At 39.3% G+C, this 14,390-nt stretch overlaps 1 protein-coding gene across 1 annotated transcript in view; it reads right to left on the bottom strand.

Annotated features, from left to right (window-relative positions):
- The window catches only part of TAF4B (TATA-box binding protein associated factor 4b), a 69,693-nt gene that overhangs the window by 14,951 nt on the left and 40,352 nt on the right, over window positions 1–14,390 (bottom strand). The window contains exons 12-13 of the mRNA XM_086742273.1: window positions 8,785–8,910; window positions 7,661–7,717 (exon numbers count right to left, since the gene is read on the bottom strand). Of these exons, the coding sequence (XP_086598399.1) occupies window positions 7,661–7,717; window positions 8,785–8,910 (183 nt within the window). The remainder of the gene's footprint in view (window positions 1–7,660; window positions 7,718–8,784; window positions 8,911–14,390) is intronic.

Raw genomic sequence — 14,390 nt, 5'->3', positions numbered from 1 at the left:
CTGTAATCACACAAAATGAAAGGGTTTAAAACTGACCTCTCTGTTCTTCACTCAATCTTCTACTGAGAAAAATATTTCTTTTCCTGCTCACAGAAATTCTATCTCACTTATGTCTCATACTCCACATTTCAGAAAATATGCAAAATCTACTTTTACTACAATATGAATGACATTTTTGTGGCATTTTAATATTAAAAATTAAATTTCAAGTTGCATAAGAAGACCAGACATACTTCAGCTATGAGATGCAAAGACTTTTCTTTCAAGCAATACTGCAAGTTGGTTTTAAACCCTTTCAGTTATGAAGTACATGACACGCGGTTGTTAGCATTATCAGAGATCCAATAATTCAAGTTATGCAAATCTCGCAAGATTTTGCCTGAACACTGCAAGGAGGAATCCCTTAAACGCAACTGAAGAAAGGAAAAAGCATTCTCTACTACAAATAAAGTCAACTAATTCACACCAGCTAATCCACGATATGTACAGCAGCAGGTGGCTGTATTATGAAAGTGGGAAAATGGAAGAGATACCCAGCTGAATATGTGTTCACCTTCAAAAAGGTGTAACAAAAATCCTCATTTCTGGTCTCAAAGTACGCAGATCTGGTATAAACTTTCATAGAAGACAAAGCACGTGAAACTTCTAGTCTCTAGATTCTCAAGAATAGTTTTACCAGGGAAGATTTCTGTAAAGGTAGAGACAAGAAATCAGGCATCTGTATTGGCCAGGGCTCACAGAGCAGGAACAGGACTGAGGTGAAAGAAAAATCAAACAGGCAGCACTTGTCCAGCACAATGCTGACAGATTACATCTATCTCAAGACATTCATACCAGTGCCCACTTCTGCAAGAGCTTCAATATGTAAAGTACTTGGAAACAAATGAAGAGAGATTTCTTTTCTCCACTTCTCAGGTTTAAGTGCTAAGAGCTTAAGTTTAGGGAAAAAAAAAACCAACCCAAAATAGTCTTGGCAATTCAATAACAAAAAAATACAGTCAGGATGTAAATGAGCTCAGAAGAAATGCTGGTAAGACAGAAGGTGAAGCTAAACACCACAATTCTGGACTTGGTTATAATTAATAAAAGGGAAAGACTAAAAACCATATATACAAGATATCAGGTTTAGTATCAAGAAAAAAAGTGAGGATGTCTCCACTTACGACATTGTAGGCTGACAAGAGTATGGGACAGATTAAATAAATATTTAAAGTAACAGAAGAACTGGCAGGAAAGGAAACCAGGGAAGGCTGAAGACAAGTTAATGTATGCCTAAGGGTTATGTGTGCTATCCAGCAATAAGTACATCAGGAGTAATAAAAGCACTGAAGTAGATGAATAAGAATTTGTGTAAGACTTGCAGTGGGGGGAAAAGGCAAGGAATATAAGCATAGAAAAGAGGCAGGAACCCCAAATGCTTTCAGCTTCCATAATAAAGAAATTATACAATAAATTAATGAATATTAAAATTTGAAGTAAATCAAAGCAACTGTGACCAAATATCAACATTTACTTTTTTTCTAGCTTGCATTAGTGAAAAAGGAACCCGAACATCTACATGGGTCCTTACTATTGACCTTTACTGTACATTTTTAAAGAAATAAATATTGAGGTACTTTTGAAGTGGGGCCACTTATCCCACTGACTTGAATTCTCTCTCTTCTTTCTATCTATTCTTTTTTTCTGAACATATTTTTCAAAATTTCACTGGGTTTCATTGTGTTCTTCATTTAGTGCTTTGAAAGTTTTCTACTGCTCCCAGTTGCTTCTCCCTTCATTGTCTTTGGAAAAAGAGAACTCCAATTTTTTCACATTCCCTTTATGCATTTTAAGGAACTTGCAACAAAAATGAAAAATAAACCTTAAAAATCTGGTTTTAATACCAAGCCTCTTGCACTGGTCATCATAAAGCTCAGTGAGCATTACTGCCTCCAGTCTCTACCATTCCTACACAACATTTTCTGCCCTACAGGTTGAATGCAGCTGAATAGCAAACTTCTCATATGGGGGACATTCTCTGAGGAGAAGTGACATTTGAAGGCTGCATGTTTAAACATTTATCATCCTCTTCTCTTGCCTGCAATGCAATTTCTCTTCTTGCGATTGCTTCCTTTCAAACTGTTTTGATTAGCCATACAATTAGTTTCCACTGACTCTTCTGTCTGTTGTAATTTAGATTTAACAGTAGAATAGGATGCACTGGTTTGATATGCAGTCCTAACTTACAACAGGTCTGTGTATTCTAGAATACCTGGAGCATGCCTTCCCCTGTGCAGTCTCATCAGCTTGCCTTACTTGGAGGCCCAGAGAAGTTGCTGGGTGTTTAGCACCCAGCATCAAGTTCTCTTTATGTGTTTTTTCAGACACAGCACAGGCTACTTCTGCTGCAAGGCCAATAAAAGGCCACAGCACGTCTCACCAAAGCAACATGTTCTGTAGTTTTTGTTTCAGATGCTATCACTTGTGAGAAGACTGCTCAATGAACATCAGCAGACCTCCATTATCACAACAGGACAGCATCCAGCCTTTGCAAGACCAATTACAGTTAAAACCAATCACAGTTCTTCCAAACACATGGTATTTTGAACAGCTTTCAGCTGCTGTAACATTGCATATTCATTCACTCACTCTTGAGGTCTCAAAGCTAGGAAATAAACGTTTAAGACTTAACTTCCACCTGCAGATTTCTTGTCTTCATCATGCAGTCTACCCAACACTCATTCTTGGCACGGAACTCAGGCTCTCCACTAGAATAATCTTATTGTACTTTTAGTCCTAAAATTTCCTCTATTAGCAAGTTTCTAATTCAAGGCCATGTTTTCAGACTGGTCACATGTCCACTATAATCTCTCAGAGAAACTTAGAAAAGGCTATTTGAAAATCCAAGAACAGGCTTAATGGAGTTTGAGTGGGGCTTTTGTTTTTCACTAGATAAAGATAGTTGCTATCACCTTCCAGTCAGCTGATTTTAGGGTATCCAATGCAGCATCTCAGCTGCTTTTTGTTACGCTCCTTCAAAACACTTCGATGACTGCCACATAGACAGGAATTTGTTTCACTTTCCAGTTTGCTCAATGATCTGACACTTTACAGGATTTCCATCCCTGACTTTCTGCAAGACTCATACACACTGAATCTCTGATGATAGTCCTTTGCTATTCGTAGGGCTACACTGCAGATAACAAAATTTATGTCTGTTCAATAATCATGCTTTTTTTTTCTAAACATGCAGAAGCAGGTAAGAAACACCACAGAACAATAAAAATAATATAAATCAGATAATTAAGCAGAAGCTCTCAGGATGTCACTGAAGGCTCATAAAGAGTCATCTGATCACAGTATCTATTATGCTCACAGCATCTTGTTTGCATTCTTGAGAGGTTATGGTTAACTAGGGAGTTTCTTTCTCCCCTGCCACAACTGTGGTCTTAAAGAATTTGAAGCATTAGGTCCAGAAGATTAAATACAGAAGCAGCACAAGAGATGTGGGGGAAAAAAGGAAACAAAATTGCTTGAAAACATGGGTTGGAGACCTTAGGGAGAGCAGCAGACAAAAAATCAGGTTACAGTTACTTGTTATCTGAGAACGTGAAAGGAAATAAGGGAAAGAGTTAGGATGGACACAAAATTTATATATATATACATATAAAAGATTATTTTTAAAAAAGATAACTAATGAACAACTACATTTCAGTCATTACTATACAGCACCCAGGAACTCACTGGAATAATGTAGAATGTAGCCTTTCCTTTTTTTCCCCTGATGTTTTTGATGGAGTTTGTTCTGTCTCTACAAAAAACCTAGGGTTTGTTATTTTCCTCCCAATCAGTTGATACTAAAGGTGTTGAATTTTCTCAGCATCTCATCTGCTGCCATCTTGTGACATCTGTGTCAAAATCATAACAGTAAAATGCACAAGTGCATCAAGCCAGCAGGAACAAGGGACTGGGAAGACCAGTGCAGTTGGAAGTAAATAGAGCTGTTGGAAGACCAAGGAATGGGGCAGGGAATTTCGCTGACCATCAGGTGCTTGCTCCACATGCTCCTTCCCTTAGTTCAAGATGTGGCTACTCACCTTTAACCACTGATAGATGCTGCATGGTGCCACAAGGTAAGAACAGAGATGAAGGCAGCTACTACGGAATAAGCAGAGATGCTATCAGTATGATACCTGTTTACCCACTCAACCCCAAGCAGCAGTCTTGCACACATACAATCTGAAAGCTTTGCCCAGCCTCAGCCTGCAGCTTTCTTAAGTCATACTACAAGCACATTCACTTTTGAAGATGAGAGACAGAAATGAAAAAGATCAGGGTTTATATTTGAACTTACAGTACACACTGTTTAATACTGACATTTTTACAGGTCTTCTGGGACGCACTATTCAGATGGCATGCTTGTGCATTTGACAGTATCCTACACCTACTCAATTTAAGTACACATATTTCAGAACAGGGATGAAGCCAGAGATGAACTATAAATACATCTACAAGAATTGGATCAACTGAACATTTTCTTTGTCACTGGAAGTATAGTTGAAAGTAGAACAGGAAATAGCAGAAAGCACCTAAAAAAAGTTATGATTTAAAAATACAAGCACCAGGGACAACGTGAGGACTATATCCTCTCAGCTTGAAGCAGCAGATAAGGTTGAATGAAGAGCAGGGGCAGGTGATTTACCCAGACTTCAGGAACGCCTCTGCACAAAGAGCTGGCCCATGAGGTGAGCAAGGACAAAAGTATTGAGTGAACAAAAGGAGCAGCTTGGGGCAAGTTTTGCAGCTGTCTCAGAAGGAATGTGCATTTTCTGCAGGTATTAAAATCTGCTGAAACAGGTGAAAGGGGGAAGTAAATAAAGACTTAATTCATAGCAAACTACATAGCCTAAGAATATAGGAAAGTAAATGACTTAGCATATGGGAAGTTTGAGGCAATAGGTCATGCAAAAAGGGATGAAAAGGTCACAGCAATTATGTACAGCCTTTTGGATAAAAGAATCCACTGCTGAGTGTCTGGATGTACTTCCAGCAATGTTAAGATGTTGCCTCCAGCAGCTGGACGACAGCACATCCTGGATTTATAAGTATTCATTGTTAGGATGTACACTCTGCATTTTGGGAAACTTTGCTTTAGAACATGCTCCAGTGCCATTACCCTAAACTCTCTCCCTTCTCCCAGGGGTCACCATCAACATATAAAAGACAGCTTTGAAGAAGGAAGATCCATATTCATTCTTGAAGAACTTTAAGCAGATCAGATCAAGCCTTCCAGTGGATACTCAAAGTGGCCTGAAAAGGATCTGATTCCAGCTGATGGAGGTATCATAATTCCCAAATGCGGTTTCTTAGGAGCAGGCTACACTCACAGCATGATAAGACAGACAATGCTGAGGCTTTTCAGGTTTTCATCCCAGTATACACTGTGCTTCTACATTACCAGTTTCAGCCTTGGTACATTTGTTGATTTTAATTTTGCTCTTATCCAGCTCAACTCATGTTTGCATTTTTTAATGCAAATGTGTGCTGACCATTTATCTCCAACTGTCAATAAAGTGCCAAAACTGACCAGCTGCACTTGGGCTCATTTCCACTCAAGCCTGAGACAGTCCCACAGATAAGAAAGCACCTCTGTACAGAAGTACAGAAGGCAGGTTTCCCATGCAGCATGCGAAACCTGGAGAATTTCTGGCTGTCTCATTCTCCAGAGAACAAAGCAGCAGGACAGAGGGTAAGGCAACACCAACACAAAGATCTGCCTTGTCCCAAGAGGCACATCTGACTCCTTTTGGTGAAGCAGCTGGAGACTGTCATACTGGGAGCAGCACAGCACGGAGAAACATGCAGGACAAGTGCAGTGAAGGCTCTGTTAGTCTGGCACAAGATAAGATGCACTGAAGAAGGGGAACTCAAGCACTTAAAGGAACACCAAGCACTAAACTTAACATACCTCAGCTCTGTTGGCTCTTTTTTTTTGTACACTCATATGTCACTTTTTAAAAGAGATCTTGTTAACAATACCAACCAACCTAAAAAAAGACCCAAAACACATACCTAACCTTCTTCTGTTCTCAGTATCTAAATTATGGAATATTTTTCAAGATCCTACACATTACTATTCAGAGGAAAAGAGAAAAGAAGCTGCGTAAATGAATCACTTTGCAGTATTTTATTAAAAGAACCTCTAGAAACAACCAGATGATGCAGAGGTAAAGCCACCTACAAAACAAGACAAATTAACATCACCCACTGATTGCTGATCTTGGTGGCACTAGAGGCAAACTGGGAAGGGCTTTAGGGCAACTTTGTATTCACAGATAGTAAGCATGAAGAAAGAGCTATAAGCAGAAAGAATTAAAATATAGGTAGTAAAGCAAGTTCCTTCTCTCTCCTCTTATTTTACAAATTCTTCTACTATGGTGCAAATCCAGAGCATTCATTCTAATACTATTTTACTGGATTTCCATTCGTTTTGCTTGGGCTCCTACATTAATCCAAACAATAAGGGCCTTTAAAGCATTCATAAATAACCTGCTGCTGCTGGCACCTAGGAGCCAAGTGCAGCAATGTTAAGCAACAACAAATTTCATAGTTCAAGAGGCACAGTTAAGGAAAAAGGTTGCTCAGAAAATCACTCTCATTTAGCACAAAGATCGTTAAAAATTGCATGAAATCAGTCAAGTAACTATAGAAACCAATTTCTTCAGCTCTGTATCACACGTCTCACACCTCAATTGTCTTTATTATCGTCTGCTGTCAGATCCTTAATCAGAAATGTGAACAGGCTTGATGATTTATTCAGCAGGGAAAAGAATCTGTAGGTCAAGTGAAAAATTTCTCACACACATACACACATGCACACACATCTTCAACCTGAGGTACTTTCATTTCATTCTGTTCCCAGTAGCTCTGGGGGCAACTCCAGTGAGATCCAATATTAAGGCTCAATTAAAATAAGCTCCAATTAGTGGAGCTTTTTTCTCTCAGGCTAGAAAAGTCAGGAAATGGATATTGGGAAATGTAAAAAGTCAGCTACTGAGAGGAGGCTGCAGACATAAATGAACTTATTTGTTGATTTCTACAGTTGCTATGCAGAGGCCTCTGGGAGTAAAAGCTTAACCAGTCTAAGCTATAAACTAAAACCCCTGCAGCTAAACATGAACTGTGTGAAACAAGGGCTCCATTCCAGAACAGAAAACTGCTGGGCCCAGAAAATTAAAAGCCAGAGGCGTTTTCCATTTAAAACTAAATCCCAGTACCGCCTCCCAGCCAAAGAATTATAAGCAGTATCAGATTTACAAAACGAACAATTACCCTGGAAAAATGTAGCCTATTGTACAGTCCCAGATGCTAAATCTCAAAGTTTCTTTTTTTTTTTTTTTTTCTAATCCCACATTATATTCCTACCAAGTGTACCGCTGCAGTTTACAAAGGACCATTTCTAGACAGGACTGAAACTACAAAAATAAAATGTTAAAAAAGAGAGCTCATAATTCATTGACCTCATTTGAAGCACTGCCCTTGCCTGTGGCAGTTCCTGTCCTTCCCCAAGGCCTCTGCAAATGGTATGCAGCAGCAAAATAAACCCTGACCTAATTGCCAGGACAGGGCTGCCAACCTTCTCTCAACACACAAAGGCAAGCATGGAACTGGAAGGTCCTACCTCTTTCGCTTTCTGCTTTAACCGCAGTTGCTCCGGATCTTCTTTATTAGAACGGCTCTACCAAAGGAACAGGAAAAAGATTGAACAGAAATTACTGGCATCCAAACACCATCGTCCCCATTAAATATTTAATAAATGACAATTTTCTCCAGTGATTGAAAGATTTAGCTTCAGGGCTGAATGCCTCAATCCAGACTGGCTTCCCTCCCCCTCCACGCACATACGCACAAGCACCCCCCTCTCCTCATCTGGGCCGGCTGCCTCTACTCTAGCCTGAAGCAAGATTAAGCTGAAAATGATGCTAACACTGTCAGTCAGGTCCAGTCTAGGCATGATGTTGTTCATGTCAGCAGCAGACACTTAAAAAGGACAGGAATTATAGGAAAGAAAGGAAGTCATACTCGTGCAAGTACAACATGATTCTTTCAAGTCTAGATCAGGCTTCCACCCAAGCGGCTCCAGAATTCAGCTTGGAACAAAACAAAAAAAACCCCAACAAACAGAAGGTGATCAAGTCACATCTGATGGATTGATGATCAGCAGCATCTACTGATTTTTTTTTTTTCCCCCTCCTGCTTTGCCTCCTGAAGGGAGGGAAGACGGGTACTTGTTCTGTACTAGCAGTGCCTCCATCAGGGGTTTACAGATGCTAGGGCACCAGCTCCAAGGCTAGCCCTCGTGATTTGACTGCAGAACACACATACGCCTAGCAGGGTGGTGGATCTCACCAGACTCCGGCTTGAACAAGCATAGTAAACCCATATTTTCAAATAGTGCCATACACAGATATGGAGAAAGACATACTAATTTCAGAGCAAGAAATAGAGCCAGGAAGAATGTTTATGGCTATGCGAACACTTCTTTTATTTCATTTTGACCAGCAGGAATAATATCAAAAGAAGAGTTCACCCCACCACACATTTGAAAGAACTCCTGCAATTTTTTTAAAGAACATAAGAAGCTAAAATATTTTTCCTTATAGCTTAAGCTATCCTAAACATTATGGCTTTCCAGTTACATGGTTAACGGTTGCTACATTTAAAGTCAAAATAGTAGAAGCCTGAAGATATTCACCAGTCTAAAGGACACCACTACTGCCTTGGAAAGCAACAAGCGGTTCTTACCTTAGCTGCTCGAAGCAACATTTCACGTTCCTCCTCATCCTTTCTCTGCTTTTCTAGGTGATCAAGCTTTTCAAGAAATTTCAGCTGTGCTCTGGTGTCACTAGATACAACGTACCTATCACTCCCCTGGAAAGAGAAGTTTATTATAGACAAATAGACTTTTATACACAGCACTAGAGCTAATAAACACAATGGGAACAACCTGAAAAGGAGAACACTTTTTTTCAAAGCTGAAAAACGTATAGGCTGTTTTAGAAAGACTTCAGATGGTAGGATAGTCATTTACCCATCTCCTCTCCACTGAAGCATGTTTCCTTGCATCTGTGACTAGTAACAGGTTATTGAAAAAGTGACATTAGCAACAACTGGTCTATATCTACTATAAAAACATTAAAGTCTAAGTCTAAAGGCTAAAACTTTATTTTAAACAGCAACTTCATACTCAGTAAACATACGCACACAACTGTCTTCTGGGCAGTTTAAGAGGAAAAAAAAAATTGTAATGCAGCAGATCATATCCTTCCCCCTTTAAAAAGAAAAAAAAAAAAAAAAAAAGACATTCTAAGTTTCTAGTGCTTATTGTTCTTGTTTCAGCCACTTAATCCCGAATTTGAAATAAGCCTCACCTGGTACTTCCAAAAAGAGGTTTTATGGAGCAGAAGGGTTGTTTAGAAATAGTTATAATGAACCTTGGGGGTGGGGAAAGTCACATCAATTATATATGGTTTATTAGAGCTTTAAGAATACATTTTTTTCCTCAGTGGATGCTCTCAAGCCATAGAAGAGTTTACGTTGAAAGGTGACCTGTAGAAATCATCTGGTCCATCACTCTGTGCAAAGCTGGGCCAGTGAATACTAACGAAGAGTTCCAACAACAACTGGACACGCATATACTGAAACAAGACTACAGTCCTTCTGGTCTAAAAAATAACAATCAGTAGTTTAGTTTTCATACTATTTTTGCCCTCACTGGAAAGTCTGAGTTTAGTTTTACTTCACATGCGAAAGAAGACAGAGAAAGGAAAGATCCAAAACATGGTCAACTGGCAATGAAAAGCTTGTTTTTACTATCCTGCTCTTCCAAAGACAGGCTATGTAAGGCATGCGTTGGCCAGAGGGCATTAGCCAAAAACAACACAGGGAGCCCATTCTAGATGAGGCATGTCTGTGCCACCTGTTTGTACCACTCTTTAATGCATGTCTTCGAGTCAGAATCATCTTTCTCTGTTACTTTGTGAACTTGTATTTTCCTGAGAAATTTATCCTTGGGCTTTTACCAGTCAAACACACTACATACTTTCATTTCAGCAACCCTTCTTTCTAACCTACTCCAATCTCACACTTTAATAAAGCAACCTCAACACACAACTGCTCTGGAATAAGCACAGCATATTTTATAGCTCTATTTTAGGCAAGGGTGTATTTTAAGTACATGGACTAACAGTAATTCAGTTGCTAAATTTTTAGTTTTCAAACACACTACAGTCAGACTCTTCTTCCCACACCCAGTCATATACTTTTACAAACTGGAAGGGAAGTAAAAGCCATCTTGTGGGGCACCATTGTCTCCCAATCTGAATTCTCACAACCCAGCCAGAGTATGAAATCAATCCCTCTCCTGGTATTAAATTTGGTCCTTTTCAATGACCCACCACATTGTCATGTATCACCAACTGAGGCTCAGAGCATGTGCTGCAACCAAGACAACTTTCTTTCCAAAGGAGAGTCTGTGGCTCTGCAAAAAAAGTCCAACAAACCTTTCCCCTCCTCTTCTGTTACTGCTTGAGATTCGTTTTTACTACTCCTCACAAAAGATATGCTACTTTGAGTCAGTCTCAGTACATCAATACAATTTGTTTTGAAGCAGCAGTTTATAATAATATACTACCATGCCGCAATCCTTTTAAGGAGACAAAGAAGAAAGCCATATTACCAGAAGATTATTTTTTTTCCAAAGGTTAGAAGTGTTTAGCTTTGGAATGCCCAAAGTCAGAGTTTGATATTTATATTTTTAAAGCCAAATCCAAGACCTTATGCCAATTAGGAATGCAAGCCTCTCAACAAGAAGCACCTCAATGTGCTACCATGAGCTTATACGGGACAAGAAATGGGTGCATTCATGACAGTACTTCAGTTCATCAACAACATCAATGATACCTTATTTCAGGTCTTTTTAGAAGACCTACTCAATAATACTTTAGAAGTCTACTCAATAAACTTGTTCTTTGTGATCATTTAGAACTGAAATGCTTAGACAGAAAACATTATATTGTATACCTGTTCATAACTTGCAGCTACTACTGTTATGATGAAGCAAGCTGGATTCCGTTTTTGTCCATCTAACATTTTAACTTCCTCACATAAGGCCAAATGGTCCCCAGCTACAATAGTGCAATCTCAACAAAACTGAAGTTATAAGAGTAATCGAGAACAGAATTTAACTTAGTGATAAATAAAGCATGTAACCACAATAGGGAGTGGGGTTAGATTTGTATGTGCCAAAGCTAAACTTGTATATCTGACAGTTAAAAAGTTATTTTTACTTTAATTGAGCTAAATTTAACCCAGAGTTCATTCCGCTATCCTGAAATACGCTATTGCTTTAACATAACAATAGCACATCAGTACATCTATACAATTTTGTAATGAAATTCATTTTCTTCAAGAGAAATGAACATACTCAAGACTTCTCCACAGATGCCTTCTGAAGTACAGGCAATTTCTACCAAAGTTTTTTATGTTAGGTTTCCACATATTTGAAACACACAGCACTGAAGCAAAGCATTCCCACGTACATCTTCAGTGATGAGAACGCTGGCAACAAATTCAAGAACAGCTATACGCTTTGTCTGTGATTTGCAACTTCCTTCCTAGGTTGTCACATGCCTGTAAACAAATCTGAAACCTGACTAAGGCAATTGTGGTTTAGCACCAGGAATGTACTGCATGTCCAGGGACAGAGAGAAGAGGTCACATACAGGGAAGCTGCGCTCTACTTCAGTCCACAACAGAAGAAGTTGGAAGAATCACACAAAGACCAGCTCTCCCACGAAACTGGAACATATTAAGTCACGTTGAAACAGTCTTGCTGAGGACAGAGCAGGAACATCGGCAGTTGCAGAAGCTCAGATACTATGTGGGAACCTATTAAGCTTTGGCTTTTACATAGTCAACCCCCAAACCAACTTCATAATAGAAAAGGTTCTTGTAAGTCACTGCTGCACTCTGCAGTTTGATGGCAGCGCAGGGTGGATAAGAGGAAGCTGGCTGTTTTCACATCTAGGTGTGCTCATGCTTTCACTACATTTAGAGCTTACCCCTTAAATCAATGCAGCTGCCACACCATATTGCCCTACAGATAGTGCAGTTTAGGGTTACAGTGTCACTGTAACTGCGCTGTCTACTGCACATGGGGAAAATGTTTTCATGGAGCAACGTTTATTGCATAGCACCGTACCATGCGTCTCAAAGCCATGTGCTCATGGGCTCCAAACACAGGAGCACAGCAGTCATCTCATGCTGTGCCGAATCCACCCACATCAAAAACCTGTTTTAATCACGGTACTGTTTAGTTGTCATTATTAATTCTAGTCTTGGGTACCATATTATGTCACATGCATACTCTCATACCTCAGCAGTTCTCCAGATTATAGGAGGGAAGCAGCTGAGGAAACAAGCCAGCTACCTAATTGCCTTTATGATCTTACCAAGGCTCTATAGAGGCACTGCAACAAGAGTTGCAGCACAGAGCAGCTTACGAAAATCTGAAAGGCTATTCCTACTTCAAATAAAGAGACCACCATGACAGTTTTATCATGTTAGTAACTTCCAATTGCCTTTTTTTTCTTAAATGTATAAAAAGGGCAAAAGTTGGCAAGTCTACATGGTGACACAGTATGAAGCTTTTACCCTGTCAACTCTCTGCGGGGCTACCCATCAGATGTAAGCTTCTAGACACGAGAAAAAACTCGGGGAAGAAGAGTTTCCCGAGTATGATCCTATGGCTTTTTACACCAACTTCTACCCTAACAATAGTTACCTTGGTTTCACCACATCTATTCCTGTTACTGTTCTTCTTTTTGTAATGAAGATAGGGCAATACAAAGCCTTACAGAGCAACTACGCAATCCTCTTGGAAAGGCTCTGGATAATTTTCTGAAGTACAGGGAGCCCACATCACACGCTGGTACCTATCAATAGCCTACAGGGAAAAGACTACAGGGGCAAGTACTGGGGAAAGACGGGATACAGGGTTGTGTAAGTACATACATAAATATATAACAGGGCTCCAAAACTCTGTAGTGTTTTGTTCTTGAACTTAGATTTCTAAAAGTCTGTCAGCATCTCTCACAATAGTGTTACTCACAAACGCAAACCTGTAGGACACTCCTCTGTCGTGTAATACCATCTTCCTAACGGAAGAGGGTACCTGTGCCTCTAGGATTATTATGCCCATTACTTTTTTGTTTATTTTGTTTCTGAGAAAAGAGGAAAATAAAGCAAGCTTATTGCAGTTGTACAATCCTACCATTGCTTCTGGCAATTCAATCACTCAAAAACCTAGCAATTTTTCTATGGCTTTAGTTCAACGAGAAAGAAATTGGCCCTATCAAGTCCACTGTCCAAAAACATTCCCTTGCATCCTTGGTGTCTGCAAGACACTAAGTCCTAAAGACTTCAGTTTCCACCTTGCTTTTGTCTCTCACTTTGGAGATACAACACAGAACATGTGCAGATTTCTAAAGACTTCTCAGAAAAAACTCTATACTTGTTCTGTATTGATTTTTTTTTCTACTGCATCTTCTTCTGGCACGGAACAGCATACTCCAACTGCTCCATACACCACTATAAATACTCGGAAGTTTCCAAGTAGTTCATGCTCTTTACTATTGCTTCCCCAGCGCTTAACAGCCTATAAAAAGTGTTCAGTACAAAAATAATTCCTATCCCATCAGTTAGTTGCTCTTGTTGAATTTCCTGAAGTATAAAGTTCCCGTAAAAGAACTCCAGACAACTTAACAGCTGACAGATACATCTGCTTCTAACTTCCTTTTTTTTTTCCCCTAAAACAGCATGATACTGAAAAAAAATAAGGACTAACATCTTCTATTGAATTACAAAAAAAAAAAAAAATCTTCAAAGAGCTATTTTGGCCACTAGTAAGTTATTGCTTCCCATTTGTGCCATACAAGCATCTTAAGGGACACCAGCTCACTGGAACCCAATATACTTTATATTGAATGGAGTTAATACAAGAGGGAGGGGAGGGAATCTTAAGCAGCACTGACAGAAAAAAAAAATAATTCAGAAACTTTAAGATCAAAGGGATCTTTGCCTTCACATGGAGCACTTTCTAAAAATAAAACACTCAATTCCGTTTCCCAAGGCTTTTTACTGAGCCAATACTGCAGTTCCACCAAGAGTAAATGCATAAAGGAAACACAAGCCCCTAAACCAGCAAGAGCATTCAAAAAACAACTTTACATTCACCATGCAATATAAGATTTTGTATAACAGCCACTTCTATTGAAGAGGAAAAACACATGCCTTTACTCTTATGCTGGGTTTTAAGAGCACCTATCCAACAAGTCGAATGGAAAACATAG

Source organism: Chlamydotis macqueenii, chromosome 2 (genome assembly GCF_036417535.1).
Source record: "Chlamydotis macqueenii isolate bChlMac1 chromosome 2, bChlMac1.mat, whole genome shotgun sequence".
Classification (NCBI taxonomy): Eukaryota; Metazoa; Chordata; class Aves; order Otidiformes; family Otididae; genus Chlamydotis; species Chlamydotis macqueenii.
This window is presented reverse-complemented; position numbering and strand designations above follow the sequence as displayed.